Here is a 24,864-nt window from a genome sequence, read left to right as displayed (position 1 = left end):
GAGGGCTCTGATCTTACAGAAGCTGCAACTGTCACTGCGGTCAACGATTATTGGCCACTAGAGGGCAGAAAAACTTAAGATAAGCCAATAATAACTACCATCATAACACACACACACACACACACACACACACACACACACACACACACACACACACACACACACACACACACACACACACACTGTAATCGGCTTTTTCAGCATTCATTTTTGGATTTTTCACCTCCTGCCCCTGAGAATAATATCTGGTCTTGAGCTTTCTCCATCTTTTCTGCATCCAAATGTTAATAATAAAAAAAAGACTGCACTATAAATATTCCTGCTGCTTCACTCACACATTAATACAAAATAGACATTCAACATGTTCAGTATTCCATAATGCATTTATTTCCCCCCCCGACATTTAAAAATAGCATTTACTAAACATAAGCAGACGAGACTGTGCATAGCTGCACCTCTGTACAACATTTTTGTACCTTGACACCATAAATAAAAATCTATAAACATCGGTTAAGTAAAAATTCTGTCTCAAGATCCATTAAAGACGCACAAAAATAATAATTATACAAGTTTTACAAAGTAACCTCCGCGTTTCCCCCCTTCATTGAGATTTACATCGCGGTTAAAAGCGTTACAGGGGAGATCCAGCCGTCCTCCACGCTCGCTCACTGTACAGAGACAAACAGCCAGCAGGACTCTGGAAACAAAATCATCAAGAAAAGTCATAAACTGCAACATGTGAGCGACAGGTTGGAGTTTATGAAATCTGCACATGCTGTCCACCTGCAAACAGAGACCTCCACCCTGTGGTGCATCAGCACTAAAATGGTTATACACTCTGCTTTTGGCAACATGAGGTGTGACATGAAGCAGATGCATTTCACCTGTGACTTGTACTCTTATTCACCTTCTCCACATGTGGACTGCTACTTTCCAAAATTCTGGATATTATTGCAGATTTTTCGAGGGGAAATGAGAACAAACTCTTAGTATTACTCTTGTATCCTTTGAAAATATTACTTCTTTGTTGAATAGTTTTATTTTGGATGTTGTCTGTTGACATCACGCTGCTGTTTAACACATCATCTCTCATGCACAATATGTCACATTTCACTTGATTTGTTGCACCAACCTGATATGCAGAGGAGTTCATTTAAGGGATATTTATATCAAAATATGTGTATGAGCTCATTTTGATTTGAAATGGCTCGTCTCTTAAAGCGTTTGATGATTTAAGTATTTTTTTACATGACGCAACAGTGTTAACATGAGCTTTCTGAGCTAACAAAGACCCACCTGTCGTTGAAGATGTGTGTGTATGCCCCCTCGACTGACTGAGGGTGTTTAGTGTTTAATAATTCATCTTCATTATACCAGCAGAATGTAGGTAACATAAAAAATATGTGTACATTTCTGGAATCCTGATAAATTAAATCTAGTGTTCTTTATGCTGTTTGGTGCTTCAGTTGTTGAATGACTCAATTTGTTTTCTAACCACTGAGTGAATCATTGCATCTATCTGCCTGTTAGATGTTGGGAGGTTAAAGGGTAAATCCACCAATTTTACACACATCAAAGTGTGTTGAGAGGTCTTGTGGAGTACTACTGCATATGTCGAGACAGTAGTATGAAGCCATCTGTGGCTCCAGGGGAAGCTGCATGTGATCTGATTAATTGTCTAAAGTGATGTCAATCAGAAGCTGCATTGTGGGTAATTTAGGCACAAAGATTGGGGAAGCCATCCACTGGTCTAACACAGCTGACTCATTTCAGTTCACAAGTTCAAAAAGAATTTGCCCAAACCAATACAGCAGACCCGAGGATATCACCTTTTTCATCGCCAGACATTCTTCTTCCTTTTCAAACGCTGGTGCCTACATTACCCATAATGCAACGTAGCTACTGAATGACATCACTCCATTTATAAGATCACTTGCAGCTTCTTCTGGAGTAACAAATGGCCTTATAATACTTTTTTCACAAATGTAGTAGAACCCCCAAAGTTCTGTAAACACACTTTAATGTGTCAAATTGTTGGAGTTACTCTTTAAGTACATGAGGTTCTTATCACAGGAGCTTCCAGGAGTTGATGAGAGATACGTGCAGCGGTAAAACCAAACAGTCATCGAGTTGCAGAGATGGGTGTTCATCCTCTGCTGTTTCAGCGTCGTGAGCAACACTTTGACATTACACAGTGATTTAATTCAATGTTAATACAGAAAACAAAAATGAATGCCGGCACCTTTTCAGATATTATGATTCAACCTCTGTCATTTTTGAAGCAGCTGTTTGTGGTATTGTAGTGCACAAAATTATATTTTCTGCTTGCAGACTTTTCCCAGTTTCATGTCTTGGATTTTCTCAAAAGGGTTCATGTAAAAAACTTAAATTTTACTCGAGGGACATTGCAAAATCCTCTCCTACTCTGTACTTTCAATTTTACACAAAATTTATATTTGGTTGCAAGAAAATGAAAGCAAGATTTGAAAATAAAATGAAAGACGTTTTGTTTGGTTAAAAAGTGAATTACTGTTACTGATTTGATTACTGTAAAATATCCTTTGGGTCTTTGGATGCTGAGACAAATTTCAACCCAATCCGGAGAAAAAAAAAAAGCAGCTTGTGAGGCTGAGAATACACATGCAAAGAATCACAAAAATTAAATGCAACTCCGAGGGCAAAACTTCACAAATCTATATGTATCAAGAGTACTGCTATAGGACTTCGCATATATAAAAATAGAAGTTATTACACTTTTTTCCAAGTTAATCCATGACATGAAGTGGGAGGGCCTCGGTGAGCTGGTACGGAACAACTCTAACGCTCCAAGTCTCAATTTAACATCACAGAGTCAAGCCTTCAAAGGGTCCAACAGTCAACACAGAAACAAATACAGCAGCAGTTCTAACAAAAAGGGACATTAGAAACAGGAAGTAATCACAGGGCTGTTTCAATTACAACAAAAAGGTGTTTTTGTACTGACACTGGTTTGTCTCTGGGAAGCCCAGTGCGTACCGACCCCAGAGACTCTAAATTCTCTGACAGTGTTTTGAATCAAAGGCAAACATAGTATGCTAAAATAAATGCCATATTACTAGAATATCCCCAAGTTTACCCAGGACAACAGCTGACAAAATTAAGCTCACAGGCTACAACTGGCATTTTTACAAAAGATTCAATCAGTGTGCGTTTGTCCCAACAAAACAAATAAGCAGAGATACAATGTTGATTCAGATGCCGAGACATTTCACAAAAAAAGGAACATTAAAAAAAAAAAAAAAAAAAATCATATTGCTGGAGTGAGACGCAAAACACGTCTCTGAAATTAAAAATTCTTCAAGCACTTTAATGATGATCATTTACTGTAATCAATGATAATGACACCTCTTATTAAAGTATAGCTGAATCTTTAAATTGCACAACTCAACCCTCTGATTTCATGCATGTCTCATTTTGTCTGGTGACCTTCTGACAGCAATGTTGGAAACAACTATAAAGTCAATTAACAAACCCTCACAATCTAAATTTCACATGTTTTTCGGGCCTGTTTAAGAAGAAAACACATGACGGAGCAGCTTTGGTTCAGGCTGACAGAAATCTCTTTCAAAGGGGAGAGAATCTCACTCTGACTGAGAAGCTTTGCAGATCCATAAATACCAATAGTCAATAAAAACAAACTATGCATTATTTGAAATTGATTCTTCAACTCCAAACTAGGACATCAAAATGATTTCTGAAGTAAGATGAAACATCATGAGCATCATTACAGTATGCAGCTGATGGAGTGCAGAGTGAAAGAATCATTTGTTTTAGTGAATCTAACGTTAGCGCTAAATCTTTTCCTTATTGCTCTATGATAACATCTATCTATCTATCAATCAATCGATCTATCCATCTTAGGAAAATAGGCAGAACTTTAGGAGGTCATTGACTGTTCTTGGACACAGAACTGGTCTCACTCTTTGTTTTCATGAAAGTTTATCTTGGTTCAAAGACAGGGAGGCTTTGTGTGTTCCACAAGCTCTTTAACAAAACAAGTGTGACTGAAATTTGACTGATCTTTTTTGGGCAACAAGTTTACAAGCATCATTTTTCTTGCAGACATAATGAATGGATGTATTTAATACTGAATTTTGGGCATTTTTCTTCATCAGGCACTTGTAATTTGGACAGCAAGTGATGTAACGTCTACAAAAGCATCTCCCGTGTACTGAAACCAGACTAAAGAGTCTACAGCTGTGAGACTGTACTCCAGCACTAACTAGATGCTACTGTTACCATGCCAACATGCTCACAATGATGATGCTGACAAACATGCTGACATTAATTAGTACTAAACAAGAGGGCCAGCTGATGGGAATCGCATTTGTTTAGCAGATTTTTTTTTGTTTTAAATACACCAAATACACCACAAACTACAGTATTGGAGACATAAAGATTTTGACTGGATGATGGTGATTAAATGCAAAGTTAGAGGACCACATCAGGATGGGGATTTAAATGTTTGTACCAAAATCCATCTGAAAGTTAACATTTTATGTAAAAAAACAAACTAAAAAATAAACCTTGCGATAGCGCAGAATGAAAAGTCAGGAGATCACCAAAGTCAGTGGGAATTATCTGCCAAGGACCATGGATTTCTGCTGGTGGTTTAACAAACATTTTGAATTTCACTAGAATTAAAAGTGACAGTCTGATAAAAATCTATGAAAATGTCCCTTCTATAACTGTCAGCTCAGATCCTCAACCCATATCAAGCTTTTGAATAATGGAACACGTTTTATACAAACATATTGTTCCCCTCCACATCATTACAGGTGCTTTGTGATGAAAATGATAACCCTACACATGAAATTCCTGAAACCAAAATGTCGAGTCCTTCTGCTTTGTTACACCTTGTAACATGATGACTGTTGATCCGGTTCAAGTTTCCTCTGAAAGTGAACAAAACAACTTAAAAAAAGTACAGCTGGCTGTGAAAACAAAACTCAGACGTTTCCAGACAGTAAGGTGCAAATTTACCAACTACCTTTTACGTGCGTCATTTCTGCGTCTGGTTGTCTGACTCCATCACCAAAATGAAAACAGGTGATGTGAGTTTTGTTTTCTCTCAGACCAGCTCGTACTGTTGGTACCATAGTCATAAATAAACAATGACATACAGCGAAACTGTCAGATAGTGAAGTTTAGACCGGGAGGAGCGTGGGGGAGGTCACATCACTGGCCCATCATGAACAACTCATCTCATTCTTCTTATCCAGATCAAATAGCACTTGCCTGCAGTCTCGTGTACGGGGCTGTGAAGACCCGCTGCTGGGAGGGTGGCTACACACAGTTATGTCTATGACAGCGACCCAGAGACGACTCCTCTACACCACATACTGGTGGTTGCTGTTGTAGTTTGTCGTGTAGGTCTGCCGACTGTACTGAAAGTGGTCGGTCAGCACGTTGTTCCAGCTGTGCTGCTGCTCTGAGCCGTGGGAGAAAGGCACTGACCCATTGGCCTGGATCTTCTCCAGCCCCGGGTTGTCGAAGGACATCAGGTCCTGCTTGGCGCTGGGCAGGAGCTTCTTCTCCTTGTTAGCGTCGTACTTGGCCTGTTGGCAGAGGAGAAATGGATTTTAAATGACTGGGTGTCTTGGTAGTTGGTCCGCTGGCACTGCACTGTGGCTGCCCACTCTAAATAGTTTGGGCGAGTCAAACCTTTTCCTCAATGGGATAAATAAAGTTTAATATAACTTTACTATTTACATTGAAGTCAACAGCCAAGTTGTATGGCGGGCCCCTTTAAAGCGAGTGCCAAGCCGTTTACATATAAGGAAAGAACAACTGTGAATGGAGCAAAGGCTGACAGAGCATACAGTGACTATATATAGAGAGAATATTTAAAGCTCCCAGTGGAGAACAGTTACTATGGAAGATAATGGATTATAATGCAATCAAGTTTTTACATTTCTTACCACAAAATAAGGCCAAAGGCAGTACATTTCCAAAAGATCAACTGAACTGAAGGATGACTTATTGTTTTTAAACTTCCATAAATTAGACTGAAGCTATTTTCTCCTTTAACTCCTGTCCCTATGACTCCCTCCCTCTATTTGCTCCTTCATTTTTTCTCCTCCTTCCACTTTCCTTCTCTTCATCAGGTGGACTCACCTTGTTGTAGAGGAAGACTCCAAATATGGCCGTCATCATACCCAGGACGTTTGTGAGGGTGACCGGGTTGCGCAGCATTAGCAGAGAGATGCTGATGACCATGATCCTCTTGGTGGCGTTGGCGACAGCGTAGCTGAGCGGGCTGACGAGATTGAGGATGCTGAACGCAATGACGTTCTGGGCGAAGTTGCAAAAGCCGCTGATGAGCAGGAGGACAAAGGTGCCGGATGATCCAGAGAGGTCCGACTGTAAGGAAAGCAGTACGGTCAGGTTACATTCAGGCTCGTAAGGCAGGCCAGGGTGTGGTGTTTGGTTAAACAGATGTTACTACTCACCATGTCTCCATTTACAAGAAACACAGAGAGATCCACCAGGACCCATGTGGGCAGCATGAAGATGACGGCGTTAAAGCCCAGGATATTGAGCAGCCTCAAGTGGTGGATCCTTGTGTCTCGCAACACCTTTCAAAGAAAAAAAAAAAAAAGGTCAATAAAAAAATAAAACTAAAATGAATTAGAGCTGCACTAGTCAAGGAGAAGTGATGAAGAGTTGTTGCTCTTTTCTTCTTTAGACACATTCTGTTGTCCACTACACACTGAACACGATCAAAGCAAGTTTTACAAAATTACATCAAAAAACCTGATTCTGCCGACAAAAAAAGCTGTTATTTTGGCACTTTGAGACAGAAACAATAAATCCCTACGAACCTAAAAAAAAAAAAAAGTTACATTCTTGCAAGCAGAGTTGTTTGAAATCTTTTTCTAACATTTCCAGCCTTGACATGGAATCCCAGATAATGTGGGAAATTGTGGGTATTATTGCCATTAAAAATAAGTGGCAGCCAGGGAAGGAAATATTCAATGATTTGTTCCATTTCTCGCTACTTCACTGTAATGTTAGACAGAGAATATGTTCACTGGACCATTGACCTTTAACAGAGTCATAAAGAAGACTTATGGGTCAGTAAAATGCAACCACCATCTTGTGGCAGGAGACGGTATAGTAGTGATCACCTAAATGCAGCATTTATAGTTTAGATTCTCCCTTCAGCCTCTTATTTGCATTATTAAAATTAGCATGTAATACCAAATACAGTATTGAAACTAAATGTTTTTAGGTATCTAAAATTAGTCCCATGATTTACTCATCCACTGTCTGAAACTTGTACATATTGTGAAATCAAACAAGATGACTGGTGTGTACGTTAATGTAATTTAAATGTTTCCCAACGCTTCTTTTGACCTTGTAAATCTGAACTGTTGTGAAAATGATTGACATATTAATCAATTATGAATATAACACAGCCCTTAAGAACATTTATATACATGACAACCAGGTGATCAAGGTCAAAATTAAAAGAAAAACAAAAGGGATATGTCCCCTGAAGCCCACTTGGCCACTTCTGAAATCCAGTGTCACAAAACTATACAAACCAGGAGATCCACTTCAGGCATTTCACAACTAACTGTCAAGGAATCAATCATTTCAATCAGTCCCCTTCTATCATCATCCTCTTTGTAGGAGACTGAGTTACCTTTTTGGAGAAGATGTTCTGCAGAGAGAAGCAAAGCGTGGCAGCGAGAGCGCTGATTAGTCCTGAAACATCAAAGGACAGCTCAGTCGCTGTGGCCAGCAGCACGCCACTGATGATGGGGATGAGCGATACATACACCTACGAAAGAGACAGGAGGCAGAGTCAGCAGCTGATAACACAAACAACACTCTGGTAATTCAGTTTCCAAATCAATTCCAGTCTTTGGATGTTGGACTTTTGGTCAGAGGAATATAAAGATGCCACCTCAGGCTCGAGTTCCCTTCTCATCATTTTTTTTTTGAAGAATTCTCTTTGTGTCTGCAGCAACTGTCAGACAAATACATTCACAACTTCCAGTGGTGCTGCTTTGCCTGTGAGACTGGGCCTGAATATTGCTGCTTTTTTTATTGGTTTTGTTGGGTGTTTTAGTGCGATCCAACTTGTTTTAGTACTTGATTTTAATCACTTGTGCTTTCCTCCATTAAAATCCTAAACAATAAAGATACAGCTTGAGCCTTAAAACTAACCATGTCAAAAAATACTGCTCTAGTGTACAACTGCCATCTTCAGTGCTGTGTAAAGTCATGCAATATGTTGTTTTTGATGTTTATTTTTCCAGCATGTACAGTACATACAATGTATGTATGCAGTAACTAATTGTGGTATGTGGTATGAAAACTGTAAAATGCAGGCAATCAAGCCTGATCCAATGTCAACCTTGATGGCCCTGTGTCACTCCAAATCTTAAATCACCCAGAACTGCTTAACCACAATTTACCTAATCAGATTTTTTTCATCATGGTCTGTGCATTAATCCCTGAGAAAAAAAAACTGTGAGAATGATATGTCCCCTTATCAAATCAAAGTTAATGGGGTTTATTCTGGGAAGAGACCATCCTCGATCCAGGTTTCATAGAAAACTCTTCAGGAGTTTTAGTGTAATCCTACTGACAAACCAAACTAACAAACCACCACACCAATAGACAATGAGAATTTTAGTGGCCTGCTGCCATCTTTTTATGTTTAGTAATATCTAAATGACAATTGGGTACAAAAGTAATGCATTACTGTAACGTCAACAAATCATCACAACGCATTTGACCGGCATGTAAGACATGTTAAGTGTGTGAAGTGTGGGGTTATTTCAGACAGGCATTCACTTTCTCCTGGGAAAATGTCAAATTTCTTCTTGTCAAAAATACTGAATATTGATAATTTCGTAATACGTATTTCAAACTGTTTCAATACCCGTTTGCCACAGCATCGATACTGATACCAGCGTTGCTTTCTCGCTCTCTCATCTCTCTAACACGAGCTGACACACCCACAGCAGTGTCCACATATTCCCACCTCTTCCCACTCTTCTGACCCAGGTCAAAATTTGTTAACTTCATCGTTGTTGTGCTTAACACATAGAACTTTTTCTATTCATTTTTTGTCTAAAAATCTAGAATTTTGTGCTCTCAATGTTATGAAAGCACGGCCACATTTTAACTGATCGAAAAGTAAAAACCCAGGACAGGTCTTCACAAAATTTCAAAACTAAAACTTAAACTAAAATGGCCAAAAGTACTGCAGAAGCCGTCTGTCCAAAAACATGTAAACAGGATGAAACAACGCCTGCAAGCACAACGTTAGAGGCTGCAGCTGGACATACTGTAACCCGTCTATCTTGGTCCAAACACTTGGGGACAACACCTCATGTGCTGAAACTACCACAACCTCTATAGTCAGATTCATTTGCATGTTGAAGAATACTAAACCATGAGAAACGATAACGACCTGCAGTTGTTATGAAACCCACTTGTGCGCCCACTCACTCGCTCATTCCTCCCTCAACCAACCACCCAGAGTGAAACTGAGAGAACACGGCAGTGAGAACTTGTTGGATGATTCCACCTGTTTATCACAGTAAACCACAGTTTTACTGTGTCTCACACATGCAGAGAAATACAGAAACATGAGCGGTACTTATAGTAAAAGAACAGTAGTTACAAGTCTGAAATAAAGACATTTAAAAAAAAAAAAAACAAAAAAAAAAAAAACAGGAGGTACCAGTGCAGTTTGACAATATGAACTCTGTCTGCTCTAAACCAAAACTACAGGTTGTTCCTTTAACGCAGCTTTCTTAATGCATTGGTTGATGATTAAACTTTATTAACAGGATGCACTTCAGGAAGCAGAGCAGCTCTAGGTCACAATTTGTTTGACACAATCAGGATGAAAAATTGAAAATGACCTTCTGCTAACACACTGAAATTTCATCTTTTCTACTTGTGCTTCGAACACACATACAGGAAAGTGAAGTCACTGGTTCAGTTCAAAGAGGACTCATCTATTTCAGCACAGGCCTACATTGCTGTCCCATTTTAGGTGTCCTGACTTATTTCATAAATGTATCCCAGGGGTTGCACTCAAAGGACAATTTGGAGACAACACAATGCATTTAAAGAGGGAACATATGGACATGCAATTGCTACTCCTTTCTAGGCACACCTGTAATGTGATCAAATACAACTGCCAGTCTACTTTTAGGATGTCGATCCTCAGACAGGATCTCCACACACACAGTTACACGTCATCAACAGCTACGTCCCCTGTCTGTGAATGCAGCAGCCTGTCTGAGTACCGACCTGGAGACTGTAAGGTAAACATGATGAGCTGGTGTTAGACTCAGAGGTCTCCTTATTCACATCTAACAAACCTCGACTGCAAAATGTTCCATCAGGATGGAAAATTAAACTGTGATCCGGAGATGTTCAGAGTGGTTAACTTTGCAACAATCAAATAGAGGCAGATAATCAGGTGGTTTTATAAAGAGGAGAGGAGATTTTTCTAACATAATACAGCTGCACATTGCACACTTTGGCATAGCTGTTCATATGATATAACAGTGTGACAGCTAATCACAGTAGCTGTGCATGAAGAAAATACAGTTTACACCAAAGTTAACCTATAATGTTATGATAATACAGTGTTTTGTGTTATATCTATGGAAGGATTTGTTTTCCAGTTTGGCTATGGAGCACATTTTTTCCATAATCACCAAAGGACAAGATGAGCTGAGATTTTATGGGCAGGCAACAATTCTAAACTTATAGTTAACTAATCAGTTAGCTGACAGAATAATTATAGCTGAATATTCTGATAATTGATTATTCCTCTTTAAGTTACAAACATATACAATAACAAACAGGAGTTTTTGAATTTTTGATTGATGGTGTGACTAAACAAGACATGTGAAGAGGTCATTTTCACTCTTGGAAATCGGGACTGTCATTTGTTCACTATTTTCTCACATTTGGTATGATTAAGACAAGATAACTCAATTATATCAATAAACTTACATTTTGGGTCAGTTATATATTCAAGTTACCATTTTACAAACTTTTATTGTCCATTTAAAACAAACATGACTCAATATTTTGTTGTATGCATGAACTTCTTATCTGAAATAAAGTGGACAAATTCTCCAGGATATTCTTCATTACACCGACTCTGGTTGATCTACAAATCTATAACTCTATCCCACAGTTCCCTGTGCTCTGAGACTGTGAACTGATACTTCCTCTAGTTCTCAAACAACTCTGCCTTCTGGTCTGGAAAAGTTCAATCACCTGTCTGAAGCCCTTCCACCACCTGCATAAACCCGGTTAGTTCCTTTATAGTGAAATGTAGTGAGTGTATTTGGGCATATAACAGGTGAATATGGTCAGCTGGGGGACATAAAAAGTTAGTTTTCCTCGGTGACCTCCATCCTCTCACAGATTATCAGTCCAGGGACAAAAGCCCCTGCAGATGGCTGTAATATGAGATGCCGTACAGGCGCAGTACAGTGCCACATCACCACTGCTGAGCCAACACTGAGAAACAGAGTGGGCCTTGTGCCTTGTTTGCCATCAAGTCTACTCACCTTTGTGGTTTGCTTCTCCCTCATGATAATTCTTGATAGCAGCACAACCCATATTGGCATTGTAGCTTTGACTGTGAAAAAAAGAATATTGAAAAGGACAATGTCAGCCTGGAAACTCCAATCACTGTATTTCCTTGACAAACACAAAGTGCCATTTGAGAGGTACGAAGAGTATGACACTGATTACATTTGGACCAGAAAATGTTGTAGAAATCACATTAGTATTGCTCTTATGTCAGTCAAGCCAACACCTCTGTCAAACAAGCTCCTGTCACTCAGAGGTCCACATGCCTCTATAGCAATGCGTCATCAATTGACGTACTATCACATTTAACTAGGTGTGTCACTAACAATGAATAAGTTTTACATACAAGGGTGGCACCCTTACCATTTAAAAGCACAGCAATTATCAGCACATACTTTCAACCTTCAAATTATTAAAATTAGATTCAGCACAGTTGAAATCTGCCATCCCTCAAAGACAGAGGCTCATATCAAAGTAAGTTCCTGGTGAGGTTCACCGTTTCAGTGCACTGATGTCTTTTTGGACAATAAAGTTGACTGTTAAAGAGCAAAGTTTCCAGCCTCTGTTTCATATCTTTGTCAGCATTGTTTAATAACCCCACTTGAGAGATCACTGCAAAATAAGTGTTTGTATACTGGCCTTTACATTCAAACAGGTGAAGAATAGTTTAATTTGAAGTCTACCTACTTCTAAATATTCAAAGTTTGAATGATACACTTGGTTGCCTGTTTAATGAGTTTACCAAGCTATAATGGATGTTCTAAATATTAAGGTGAAATTATATTTGTATTTTAGAGAGGAATCGATTCAACTTTATGACCATTTTGAAGGCTGCAGTTACCTGTGGTGGAATTACATTGCACTGCATTATACTAAGAGATGCCTCTAATTGATATCAATAATACTCGACCCTTTTGAGTTGAGTCAGAGTAAAGAGGGTTTTTGTTAGTGTGTCCAATCACAACTCATACACAGAAACACTTTGGCTTATTGAATGTGTGCGTGAGAGTCTAATCATATCACTGGTACAAGCAATTTAACGTAACTATTCCCTAGTTAAACATATGGTATATGTTAAAACTTCAAAGTTTTAAGAACATTTTAATGATTATCAGGATCATACTGTGAGTCAGTCATGAAATGTTCAGATTTTCCAATAAAACTAACACAATCTAAAAAAGCTCTGCAATTACAAACCTGCTGGTTCCTAAATCCTAATCCTAAATTTTACTTGGGCTAGACCAGGGGTGTCAAACTGATCCAGTAAAGGGCCATGTGGCTGCAGGTTTTCATTCCAACCAAGCAAGAACACACCTGATGTTCTTGCTTGGTTGGCTGATTGGTTGGCTGATCCAAATCAGGCGTGTTCTTGCTTGGTTGGAATGAAAACCTGCAGCCACATGGCCCTTTACTGGATCAGTTTGACACCCCTGGGCTAGACCAATTATTGGTCCTGGATGATTATCGGTGTCGATATTCAGCATTTTCCAATTCGGTAACTGTGACTTTTCTGTCAAATTGCCAATAAAATAAACTCATAAATATACTACTTTGGCTCTGATGCAACATCCGCTCACACAATGTCCTGCCCACAAACGTATCTGTTCGGTAATATGTCACAGTTATGAGCCTATGTAAACCATACAATGATCTGAATCTGAAAAGTAACTAGTAACTAAAATTATCAAATAAAATTTAGTGGGGCATAAGTATCAAGTAACAGAAAATGGAAATACTTAAGAAAAGTTCCTCAAAATTGTACTTAATTAAATAGTACTTGTGTAAATTGTACTTATATTTACTTTTGAAATTTTGACACAAAGATTTTCATGTTTACTGCAAGAGAATATCGGTCCAAAATATTGGTCTTCAAAAAGCCACATCGGTCGACCCCCTGCTGTACACCTTCCGTATACTGTGGCCAGTCAGTTTAGTTTGGTTTCTATTTAACAGTCGATTCAACCCTTTTCTTAATTTGGGAGTGGTGCTGTAAGAAGTAAACAGGGAGGTCATTGATGAAACATCTCCCCCACAAGCTGCATCTTCCAAGAAGACCATAAAGTTAAATGAATACGTCAAAACATTAACATCATAACCTTCCTGTCAGGGTTCTTTCTCAGTCTAAATTAGTTTTAGCCCTGCACTGTGCACTTTAAGCTAGGTGCACCTATCTAATAAAGTTGGAGCTGCGGCTCCTGTAAAACACGCACAGTTAGCGTTATTTGATTCCACGGCAGGTAACCTAATAATGTTTTAGATTGGGTTTCCTGAGGGAAAGTCAAGGACATGGGGAGCAGTGTACTGTCCGGCAGTCTGACATCAAAGTTAAGGCAGCTTCACTGCAACACAGAACAGGCTCAGTAATGGACCCTCCCCCCTGACGTACTACATCACCGTTAATTAAGTTAGCTAGCATGCTAACAGCAACCAGTTACTTATTCCTAATGTCGGTCTGAAGGTTAACAATTTGTGGGTGGAAAAACTGTCCTAAGTTAATAAATCTCACGAAAGTCTGTCTGTTCACGACCCGCAGGGCGCCACACTGACCCGGGGCCCTCATGCTAGTTAAATGTCCGTGTCGCCGAGTTGTGCAGCGCTAGCCACGAAGCTAACATCAGCTGACGGTACAGACACATCATCAAGTTACTGACACGCACCAGGTGGCCTCTCATTATTACCAAAATGATCACAAAAAGCGACGTACTCACCCGTGTGCGCGTATGAAACTGGTACTTTCCATATGCTGAAATGGGCCGACACAGATGCAAAGTATTTTCCGAAAGCTAAAGGCAGGATGTACCACCGGTAGTACCTGCTCGGCAGTTCTGTTTTGGGGACTCCCCATGCCCGCAACAACGGCGGGAGGAAGACGACGATGGAAATAATGTGGAACAGAGAGACTGTGACCGGGTACGGGAATCCATTGAGGATGATTTTGTTGACGATGTTGCCCCCCGAGCTGACCGTGTACCAGCAACAGCAGAGAAGAAATATCCGGATCCCTTCTCTGACCGGGGGCCGGTCCGCCGTAGCCATCTTACAGCGCGGAATGACGAGTCACCGGCGGTGTGTCTGTCTGGCTGCGCCGGGGGAGGGCAGCGCTGCTCAGCCGTCACCCTGCCGGCGATGGAGGAGCACCTGACTTCCGGTGGGAGGCTTTCAGAATAAAAGACATGCACGGAAATGCGTTTATAAAATAAAATACACTGAGCTACATTTACATTGCACAGCGGTGGAAAGAGTGTTGTTACGTGAGTAAAATACCACAATTTCAGTAATGGGTGACGACGCTTATGTCACGTGACGCGTTTCAATCCGCGTTACCGACTGTGTGAAACGTTTATTGTTGTTTTTCTGAGAATCCATCCGTATTAATAAAGGCTGTGCTTGTGTTTTATATAACCGAGCCTATAAGTTCTTTGTTCGGTCTCTGTGTGACTGAAATGATGAAGCCAGATCCTCTGTGTGCGCTTTAATTTACCTTCTTGAATCACATTGTGTCCAGGCACTCCTTGTTCTGTGGACTAAAATAAAAAGGATAGAAAAAGAGATTTTTGTCTTGTCATGTCATTATAGGCTACATTATAGAAGGTTTAGGTCTGCTGTATATCATATGACTGAGCTTACAGTTAAACATATTTATTTCTATCTCATAATATATCAGACGTTGATCCTTTGTTTGCCTGCTCATCCCTGTGTCCAAAGCTATTTGTTTATTGAAATCGATCTTGGCAATTTATTGTAAAGTAATGTAACTTTCAACTGAAAGTAACGAGTATTGTAATATATTGCATTTTTAAAGTAACTTGCCCAACGCTGATTGTGAAATAACTCATTATATTAATCAATAGTTAATATAATAGAGCATATATCAATTAAGGTGTATAATTCAATACATTTTGATACTATGTACAGTTTATTGTAGTCTTGTGATATCATTCCAATAGTTTATATCAAAGGTGACAAATTTAACAGATTTTTAGGTTCCAAATTGTATTTTGGGTTACCTCTATAACAGGTTTACAGGCTTCAATGCTAAAAAAAACCCACATCTGTTCTATCATGATGCCCAGAACTGCAGCACCATATTCCTCCTCTGTCTTAAACATTGTCTCAGCTCCTGTCTCTTTGAGGACCCCTGTCCTGATAACCCAGTGTGCTCTGACTGGTCAGCTCACACATGCCTGAGCCAGCACCACTAACAACAGAGCAGCTGTGATAAGTGAATACTTACCTGCCAAACAATAATTATGCAAATGTGAGTCTGTGACACAGTGTGATGTCACAAAGTCAGAATTAAAGGCAAGGCGATGATGAAGCCCAAAACAATTTCCCTGTCAGTCACTTGTTTTTTTTGTCTGCCAAATAGCCCAAAACAAAGATGTTCACACCTTATTTACTAAATCTGCTTGAAAAATAACAAGTGAGTATTAAAGCAGTTGCCAATTATTTCCTGTTGAACTACCTAACCAAATCAGCTCCACCTGCATAGAGAAGCAAGTGTATTATCTGGAACTGTTAAGTTTTATCATTAGCATGGGAGGGACTGTTGTTTCCAGTGTGTTGTGTGCATCGGGCAAGTGCAGATACCTTCACTGTGGGGATTCATTTGTCTCTTACATTAATGCAAGCAAGAGTCAGTAATAAACACAAGAAGAAAGGGCAATCACAATTTGTTCCGTTTTTTATTAACACTTATCAACATGTCCACTTAAAGGACTAAGTAGCAAATATGTTCTCTTCTGCATTCGACTGAACACAAAAGGCTAATTTCTGTACATTCACTAAGGCTCTGTCTTTAGGGAAAACACAGGTTTCCATAAGGCAAACAATATCTAAAGGAATGATATTAAGTACTTTATCCAGCATGTCAATTTGTATCTCATTTTGTCTTGACAGTAGAAAGATGCAAGCTAGTAGCATAATCTGCTCTTCTCTGCCATTCCAATTCATATTATACAACCTAAATACACAGTAAAGGGAAAAGGCAAGTATAAAATAAAATAAGTTCACATTATCAGAATGTGGCATTTGAGTTTTCCTGTATAAGGTAGACTGATGCATCAACAGGAAAACATTAGAAAGCCGCTGCATCGCTGAACCAATTCTGAATAAAAAAATCTAACAAAACATGATTTAGTGTAGTCTGTACACATATAAAAATCTTAAAATGAATACGAAAATGTAATTAAATATCATACATGACAGCCACATTTCTTTATAAGCGTGCATTGTCGCAGGCGTTCTCTCTCTCTCTCTCCCCTCAACCTGCACGGTCACATCTGGCAGTTTCATATCACTTTATTTAACAGCGATCAAACCTCACAACCAAGAAAATATTCAAATGTTTTTAAACTGATTTGTCAGCTTTTTCCTCTCTGCTTAAAGTCGCTGCTCGAGACAGTTGTGCGATGATGGAACAGCGATTCTAAAAAAAAAAAAGGTGCAATGATAAATTATTTTCACAGCACCAACAGTTGATAGTTGTTAATACCAATGGGAAAAAGGATAGCATGTCATCTACACAGGCTTGTTTGAGATGCATGAGCAAATATTGACAAAAACCTGACTGGGAGATGGATATGTTGGATATCTGCTCTGATTATGTACCCTATTAATCTCCACCAAAAGTTGATAAAGTTAAGAGAGTCACAGGTTCCTTTTTAAAAATATTACTGACTTTAAATAAAAAAAAAAAAAATAAAAAAAATAAAATACTGTGTTGTGGTATAAACGTGAGTGGAAAAAAAAAATTCAGTGAAGTCACATTAAACGAGGCATGTGGAGAACAAGTCAAATCAGATGTAGCTGTGCAGTTTAACGTGACGCCCTCTCCCATACAAACAATGGCAGGTATTAGAAACATAATCTGTACAGTTACTGAACACCGACAACTAAAAAAGGACAGATAATGCATAGCCTTTTTCCTTCGTGCGGTCCTCACACAATGTTCAAAAACTCATAAAAAAACACTGATTACATCCTCTGTGCTTTACACACACACACACACACACACACACACAGCCCCCCCCCCCCCAAAAAAGCAGGCAGCATATTGACTCCACTTTCACCAACGTACGGTGCAAAAACAGCAGCTTACTCTTAGAAGTGCCTTCACACATGCTGTACGATGAAGGCAGCTTACAACTTCCTATCCAAAAACCCGAACTTAGTTTTAATCCAGACAGACGTACGGCAGGATGTTCAACCTGCTCTCATCTCCGTGCGGGTCTAAGGAGATGCAGTCCGTCCAGTCAAACCAATTACCTTTTGTGTCGTAGCAACCATTAACCCCGGACCAGTGTTGTGTGTGTAATCTGTCCAGGTCTTCACTGATGACGTCTCTGCTAATCCCAGGTAAAACCCTGGCTGGGAGTTCTGGTGCCAATGTGTGTGTTTTCTTGGCATCTTTACTTTGGTGTTCCTCTTTTTTCAAGAACTCTGTCATGAAAAAGTGTGCACCAGGGGTGTGGGCGCCTGACGATGTCAGCACGTTGCTTTGCTGGCTGAGGTACGACTGGATGATGTCACTCCTCGACAGCTCTTTCCAGTCTGTCTGCTGGAAGGGACTGGGACCAACTGGTGGATTTTGCTTCGGCTGTTCTGACCACTGGGATTCAGTCTTAAGGTCCAGTCTGACCTCGCCCTCCTGGCAAGACTCCTTGTGAAAGGAAGATTTGATCTGTCCTGTTACTGGGTCAAATGTAAGTCTCCTGTCTTTTAACCTGACGGGTTTAGTGCCATCTTCTACTGCCTGGTTATCTAACTTCACCACATAGTCCTTTGTTTTGTATTTATGTCCTCTCCTTCTTCCCATATTGCTTACAGCGCCACCATCATCCAAACTGACGCCATTACTGCACCCAATTACGGAGTTATGAAGAGATGGGTCGGGAAGCCTGCTTTTAGAGTCCAAATCTGCAGACCATGAACCGTCGGTGTGCAAACCCTGAACAGAAACACTGAAAGACTGAGGTGAAGACCCCAACCCAGAGGTGTCCACAGACCCAGGCCTCACAGTGAGGCTTGAAGGACTCTGTACTTGCAATGCCATTTTTTTAACACCAGCTTCCTGCTTTGGAGTTTGGGGACTGTGCAGGGAACCACGTGGGCTTCTGGGTCGATACTGCCCTCCAGAGGCAGCTTGCTCTTGTCTGGCTTGCTGCTGCAGAACTGATGCTTTCAGCAAAGAAGAGGTGCTAGGAGGCTTGCTGTATCCTGGGGCACTTGGATGAGGTTTAACAGCATTTACAGGGATTTTATTTAGCCTGTCACTGTCCAAAGGCTCAGAAATGTCCCTGTCTAAAGGCTGATGTGCACAAGCGTCTGCTAAAATGTCAGAGCTACCACCAATTCCATTGGTTGGCAGCTGTGTGGAGTTTTGTATTTTATCATTGAGGGTCGTTTTGGATATCTTGGCTGGTAATAGCTGCCCTTCCTTCTGGTCACATTTACGTTTCCTGTTGCTCAGTTTTTCCACCTTCGGGGAAGAGTAGTTGTTGAAGTCATTTCTGTTCTTCAACTCCGGACCTGTTTTACCTGATGGTGTGGTGGCAGCTGGAGTGGAGATGCAGGGATGTGCACCACCGTTGGAAGACCACGATGCACCGGTGTGTCCTTTGGACGACACCTCACCCTTCCCTGGCTCAATTAGCTTCTGCCAGTTGCGCAGGAGCTTCTTTGCCCGTCTGGCAAGGTCCTCATTCTTGGTTTTCTTCCGCACGTCGTTGATGAGCTTGCCGAGACGGGTTTCCTTTAAGAAAATAATATCACTCTTACACAGCAGCTGTGATTTGAATGGCTACAACAGCACATTATCTTGAATGCACACACAGTAAGTATGAATGTAACCTACCTCCAGGGCCTCTTTGGTGATGGGATATTTCTCCAAATAGGAGATCACCTCCATAACTGCCACCATGTTGCATATCTGCTGAAGAGACACATAGGTTTATATAATCACAGTCCTCTGATATCATAATGTTGTCAACATTGTAACAACAGCATCTGCGTGCAATTGTATGCATGTAGATGTTTGTGATTCTGAACTAGGGTTAGGCTGAAAGATGATGCCATCATCCATAGCAGATGTCTGACAGTCATCAACCACTGAGCCCTGTATCATCGCAACATGGGCCCCTTGCCAGAATGCGCAAAAATAGTGGGTCCCTTCAGAGTTGCCGTAACGTAAGCGCTGTTGCCGTTTGTGAAATGAGGGAGGGTATACAAGAAGCTGTCGCTGCTGGACGGTTTGCGGTTGCCATCAGAGCAAGGGGAGACTGCAGAAGTGAGATGGTCAGCAACTCTGATAGGCCAAACTACCTCATATAGAGAAACACGTCATTGTCCATTGCCATGTTTAACTGTGGACATCGAAATATTTCAGTTTTGCAGACATGCTTGGTTCCACAGAGAGAGAATGAGTCAAGGCATAATTTGAATAGACTTTCAAATGTGCACCTGTCTGTCAAGACACAATGTACTCATACTGGTTTCAGGATCAATATGACAAACTGAGATTGCATGCAAATGTGCCATTTTATCCCACAAGACGTCCAAGTCAGATCTGCAAGTAACATAGTAGATAAGTGCTGACAACAGCGGTCCACTCACTTTAATCTGGTCTTGATCAACACCAATTTAGGTCTGGAAAATTATGTTATATACTATGAATTGTATCCACCACTAACAATTTTACCATATGGTTTATATTGTGGTAGCTAGCAACCCCTGGAAACAATAAAAGACCGCTTTTTGGCAGTACATCTAATCATGAAAACAATCAGTAGATTATAATGCAAATAGTCGATGCAGCCCTGAAAATGTTTTACTTAATTCAGTCAAGCTCATGAGGTTGCCAGGATGTTTCTACTCATCGATGACTGACATACCATTGGTGCTGATGAAATGGACGAATTCCTACAAGTAGTCTAGTATTACATATTTTATTTTGGATGCATCATGGATCCTTTCATTCTTTGAGGAGTGCTGTAACATTCCATGGTAATCTCATCAGCTGTTCGAGGTAAAGTGAAGCCTTGAGTTTACTTAAACCTCAGTTGACCAAAGTCTCTTGTCTGTCACTTCTGTCTCCAGTCTTGAATTGAAACCGTGAATTCCAGTGTACACAGATAAGCTAACCTGGGTACATGAACATTAGCCAGCAGCAGTCAGTTAGCCCGGCTCTGGAATGCCTGCCTGTAGTAACTTTGGCTAAATAGTGATGTTAGCCAGCTAATTAGCAAGCAAATAATAACTCTCCATACACCGACTGCCCCCACTTTGTCAACCCTCTGTGGCGAGCCGGGGTCTTCTCGGCCTTGTTGTCTGCCTCTTTGCGCCCACTGCGTCCTCTGGGAATCAGCGGCTATACTCACATTGCTCTGGCCGTCGATGGCCTGTAGCAGCCGGTCTCTCATCACCTGCGGAGTGGCTGTGGCTGTGGCCGCTGTCATCGCCTGGCGGTGTCGCGGGTCAGGACGGACTCAGACAGCAGAATCCCCCGAAGAGGCGGCGGTCGGAAACCTGCCGACACTCACAGGCCCGACGGAAGATCTTCTCTGGGGGCGAGCATCATGTTTTATGATGCCTTTATCTTCGCTTTCATTCGGCGCCGTCACGACTGGATCATTCGGGACGACGGGAACAGAAAATCCTCTCCGGGAATCGGCTACCCCTCTCGGCTGGTAGCCTCCTCCTCCTCGCTCTTCTCGTCGGGCTTTTTGTGAAGCGTTCGCGCAATGCACGATGGGACATTTTTACGTAACCGATTGTTCACGTCCGCGATATTATTGTTCTGTGGGAGATGGACAATAGTGTGGTCTGTGGCTGCAGCAGGGGGGTGTCATGTGTCGTTCCGAACAGATTAACACGTGAAATGTGTATAATATTAATGTGGACTTATTTCGTCAAAGATGTTGTGTTTGGTTTCTGTTTCTGTAACAATAAAAATCATCATACTGGTCCTCTCCCTTATTAGTATCAGTCGTGCCATGGCAGAATTTCTGATTTGCAATTTGCAAATAGTAACAGACCAAATAATAAAAAAAGAAAATCTGATTTTGAAGGAAACTGAACACTGCATTGCCACTATTTCACCTTCAATAAATTTAATGTCAAAATCCTGTTTGTGATCCAGCCTCCCCTCACCCCCATCACTCTCTCTCTGTCTCTCTCTATGTATTTATATTCATCACATCTTTACCTCAGATTACCCTGCTCCCCATGTTTCTAAATATATTTCTACGTCTGTGTGTCAATTTCACATGTATTGCACCTTTCTTACATGATCACTTGATGGCACTGTTGGAATTAAAGACTATACAGTGTCTGGATCCTACAAAGCTGAGAGAGAATTGATCCTTAAAGGAAATGTTCATCCCACAATGAAAATTCAGTCATTATCTACGCACCTCCATGCAGATGGAGAGACAGGTAAAGTTTTGTTGCCGACAAAACATATCTGGAGCTTCACCGCAAGACAAAATGGCAGTATTCTTCTGAACTACTGATTAAAACTTAATTAAATAATAGGCACTGTGGCAAAAGCGTGTTTAATAAATTCAAAAGGAATTTTAATAGTGGCTAATTATGACTTTTAAGGCTATAATAAACGTACAGAATTACATAAAAGGCCTGATAAAAAGGGACAGTAAAATGGAACAGCTGCAAAACTGAAAGGGCAAAAGCTATCAGGCCAGTCAGTTAACAGACAGTGGATAAGAAAACTGCATTTTTATTGTTAAGATTATGGACACATTTACATTTTAGTGCATATACATTTACATACAGCACATGTGGCCCAAAGGAAAATGAAGAGGTTTCATTAAAATATTCTTTTAACAGGAGAGACGTGGAGTTCATTAATTGATTTGTTCGTTGAATACAGCTGAATTCTGATTGCTGCTTAAGAAAATAAAAGGATGTTTAAGAAGGGCGATATGTGAAGTTTGAGGGCCAAATAGGACCCTTAAATGGTGACACACAGGTGACATGTCACAGAAAGATCATTTTCTCTCCCATTAGTGAGGGCTGTCCGTCATTACGAAGGGAACAAGACAACAAATTTCCAACAAAGACAGTGGTGTTGGTACAGTTTCAGCTTAGCGAAAAAGGGGCAAAATGTAACAACTTCAGTAAGACAAAATAAATACAGCGATTCATAAATTCCTGTACAGCCAGAAGGAGATTTACGGTGTGGTGTCTTAAGGAAAATGGAGCATAATTACAGTTAAAAAGGCCAAAAGAATGGCAAAGTCTTATTAAGAAGAAGTTTGTATCATCCTTCTTGAACAGCTGACATCCTGGTGGTGGAGGTCCAGTCGGCCCACGAACATTGATCATGATCCAAACAATCTGAGATCAGAGACATTAGGAAGCCAGTCAGAAAACAGATGTCACAGCCTGCTCACCATCACATCCAACCACTACAGGTCAACAGCTACATTATTGTTACCAGCATCAAGACTTTTACTCACACGATCATACAGAACATGATGAAGATGTTCCACAGAGCGATGAAGATCCTGAAGTACCGCAGGCTGAGCAGGAACTCTCTGATGTTGTCACCTGAAAGACAGACGCCTCATTAACGTGGCACTTCTTTTAAAACTACAGATATCTGTGTCACACATTCATTCGCTGATTCTTGGCTACTAAGTCTTTATTTTTTGAAGACACACCTGTTGTTGGTGCACTGGACTCATCTCCAAACCCGTGGGACTCCTTCCTTTTGCTGCTAATCACATACAAGCAATAGTTTATTTCGTGACTTCAGGTTTATGTGTTCAGCGTTGGTTCATAACAGTGACAATGACATTAATACTCACAGCTTGAAATTCAGCACAGCCCCTGCATTCACCAGTAAGGTCCTAGAGGGAACAGAGACACAAACTGTTTGTTTACAGGTAGCAGTGTTTTAACCAGCTGTGCTAACGCTAGCTGGTGAGCTGGCAATGGCGCAGTGCTAGCTTGTTATTTAGCTTGGTGCGCGGCTATCTAACTAACAACACTTGGCACAATAACACGCACCGAGAGAGTATTTCGACTGAAAAAAATCGGTGTTCGTAGTGAAATGTGACAGAAACGTGCAAATTACCCGAATATCAACAGATCTCCGATCATTTTGTTCACATCACATCACAGACGCCTCACTTCCGTGTTCGTCACGCACTCACAGTGACCAATAGTGTTCCTGACGGCTTATCCGTGGGTTTAATTCCATAATGTTGGTCTATCAGGTTCTTCCTGTCGAGCTCTGTGCCTCCGACTTTGTCCTCCAATCAAATCGATACATTGGATTCAAATAATAGCAGCAATAGATGGTAACTGTTCACGGTCATACGGTTAGGTGGTGGTTGGGGTGAATGACAGAGGAGCTGTACATCAACCGAGAAATTTTGCCTGGAAGACCAAATTAAGGGAATTCTGGAGGTGCATACCCATGCCTGAGCAACGTGCGCCACCTGTAGACAAGAAAAGTGATATCAGCGGCAGGTTTATTCATTTGTGTTTGTGTTTGTATTTGTATTTTTTGGAATTTATCTTTAAATTCATTTTTATTTCAATTTAAGTTCTAATTCCAATTCTTAATTTATTTCAAATAAATGTTTAGCTTTATTATCTACACAAAATATAACAATTAAAAATGTATTTACCTGCTAAAGGTTTTTAGCTGCTTGTCAATTCGGTTAAATAGTCTGCTATAACCCTCATATTGACACAAAACAATTTCTTTCTTGTATCAGTATGACATCATTGCATCATCTTATAAACAGTTTGGCTACTTGGAGATTTTAGGGTATTGTGTGAAAAATGCTTTAATGTCCATTTTTGTCTAGATCGTTTTATGCTCTCGAGAAATGAATACATAATAAACAAAAAATCACCCCCTGTTACATCTTTGAATATGTAATTTTGCATTGTACTTTTGTAAATATAAAACTAAAAACACAATATTTGAACAGTCTTAAATTGAAATCACATAAGTAGTCTATGTAATACATAAAATATATGGTCCCAGAGAGCTGAGTGTTGTTGGCAGAATTGACATCAATAGGGTAAACAAACGAACGAACAAAGAAACAAACAAATAAATAAGTTAAATGGACATCTAATAAAACCAGTTTGGGGGATTTTCTTGCTTTTATTGATATGGTAGACACATCTTGCTGTAAATACTCTTACCTATAGCATCTATATGAGGGTACAATCTCAAAACATGGGTGTATGGGCTGT

At 40.3% G+C, this 24,864-nt stretch overlaps 3 protein-coding genes across 6 annotated transcripts; all 3 read right to left on the bottom strand.

Annotated features, from left to right (window-relative positions):
* Window positions 1-1,079: 1,079 nt before the first annotated feature.
* On the bottom strand, window positions 1,080-15,171 carry slc35e1 (solute carrier family 35 member E1). The gene is made up of 6 exons (XM_037114604.1): window positions 14,337-15,171; window positions 11,604-11,674; window positions 7,691-7,828; window positions 6,492-6,617; window positions 6,157-6,402; window positions 1,080-5,597 (listed from the first exon to the last, which is right to left on the bottom strand). The coding sequence occupies exons 1-6, from the start codon at window positions 14,662-14,664 to the stop codon at window positions 5,370-5,372; spliced, it is 1,137 nt and encodes a 378-aa protein (XP_036970499.1). The 5' UTR covers window positions 14,665-15,171; the 3' UTR covers window positions 1,080-5,369.
* Window positions 15,172-16,294: 1,123 nt separating this feature from the next.
* Window positions 16,295-21,672, bottom strand: LOC119028495 (mediator of RNA polymerase II transcription subunit 26-like). Of its 3 annotated transcripts, XM_037114592.1 has the most exons (4): window positions 21,006-21,672; window positions 19,484-19,561; window positions 17,896-19,381; window positions 16,295-17,056 (listed from the first exon to the last, which is right to left on the bottom strand). In XM_037114592.1, exons 1-4 carry the CDS (start codon window positions 21,081-21,083, stop codon window positions 16,992-16,994), a joined length of 1,707 nt encoding a protein of 568 aa, XP_036970487.1. In that variant the 5' UTR covers window positions 21,084-21,672; the 3' UTR covers window positions 16,295-16,991. The 3 variants fall into 3 exon arrangements, with proteins under 3 accessions (XP_036970487.1, XP_036970485.1, XP_036970486.1); XM_037114590.1 differs by having other exon boundaries at window positions 16,295-19,381; window positions 21,006-21,669; XM_037114591.1 differs by having other exon boundaries at window positions 16,295-19,381; window positions 19,484-19,558; window positions 21,006-21,665.
* Window positions 21,673-22,347: 675 nt separating this feature from the next.
* smim7 (small integral membrane protein 7) lies at window positions 22,348-24,086 on the bottom strand. 2 transcript variants are annotated; one of them, XM_037114620.1, is made up of 5 exons: window positions 23,726-24,086; window positions 23,457-23,498; window positions 23,310-23,362; window positions 23,106-23,196; window positions 22,348-22,983 (listed from the first exon to the last, which is right to left on the bottom strand). In XM_037114620.1, exons 1-5 carry the CDS (start codon window positions 23,749-23,751, stop codon window positions 22,968-22,970), a joined length of 228 nt encoding a protein of 75 aa, XP_036970515.1. In that variant the 5' UTR covers window positions 23,752-24,086; the 3' UTR covers window positions 22,348-22,967. The 2 variants fall into 2 exon arrangements, with proteins under 2 accessions (XP_036970515.1, XP_036970514.1); XM_037114619.1 differs by having other exon boundaries at window positions 23,310-23,365; window positions 23,726-24,080.
* Between the last annotated feature and the right edge of the window lie 778 nt (window positions 24,087-24,864).

Source organism: Acanthopagrus latus, chromosome 11, assembly GCF_904848185.1.
Source record: "Acanthopagrus latus isolate v.2019 chromosome 11, fAcaLat1.1, whole genome shotgun sequence".
Lineage (NCBI taxonomy): Eukaryota > Metazoa > Chordata > Actinopteri > Spariformes > Sparidae > Acanthopagrus > Acanthopagrus latus.
The sequence above is the reverse complement of the archived record's forward strand: the minus strand, read 5'-3'. Positions and strand labels throughout refer to the sequence as shown.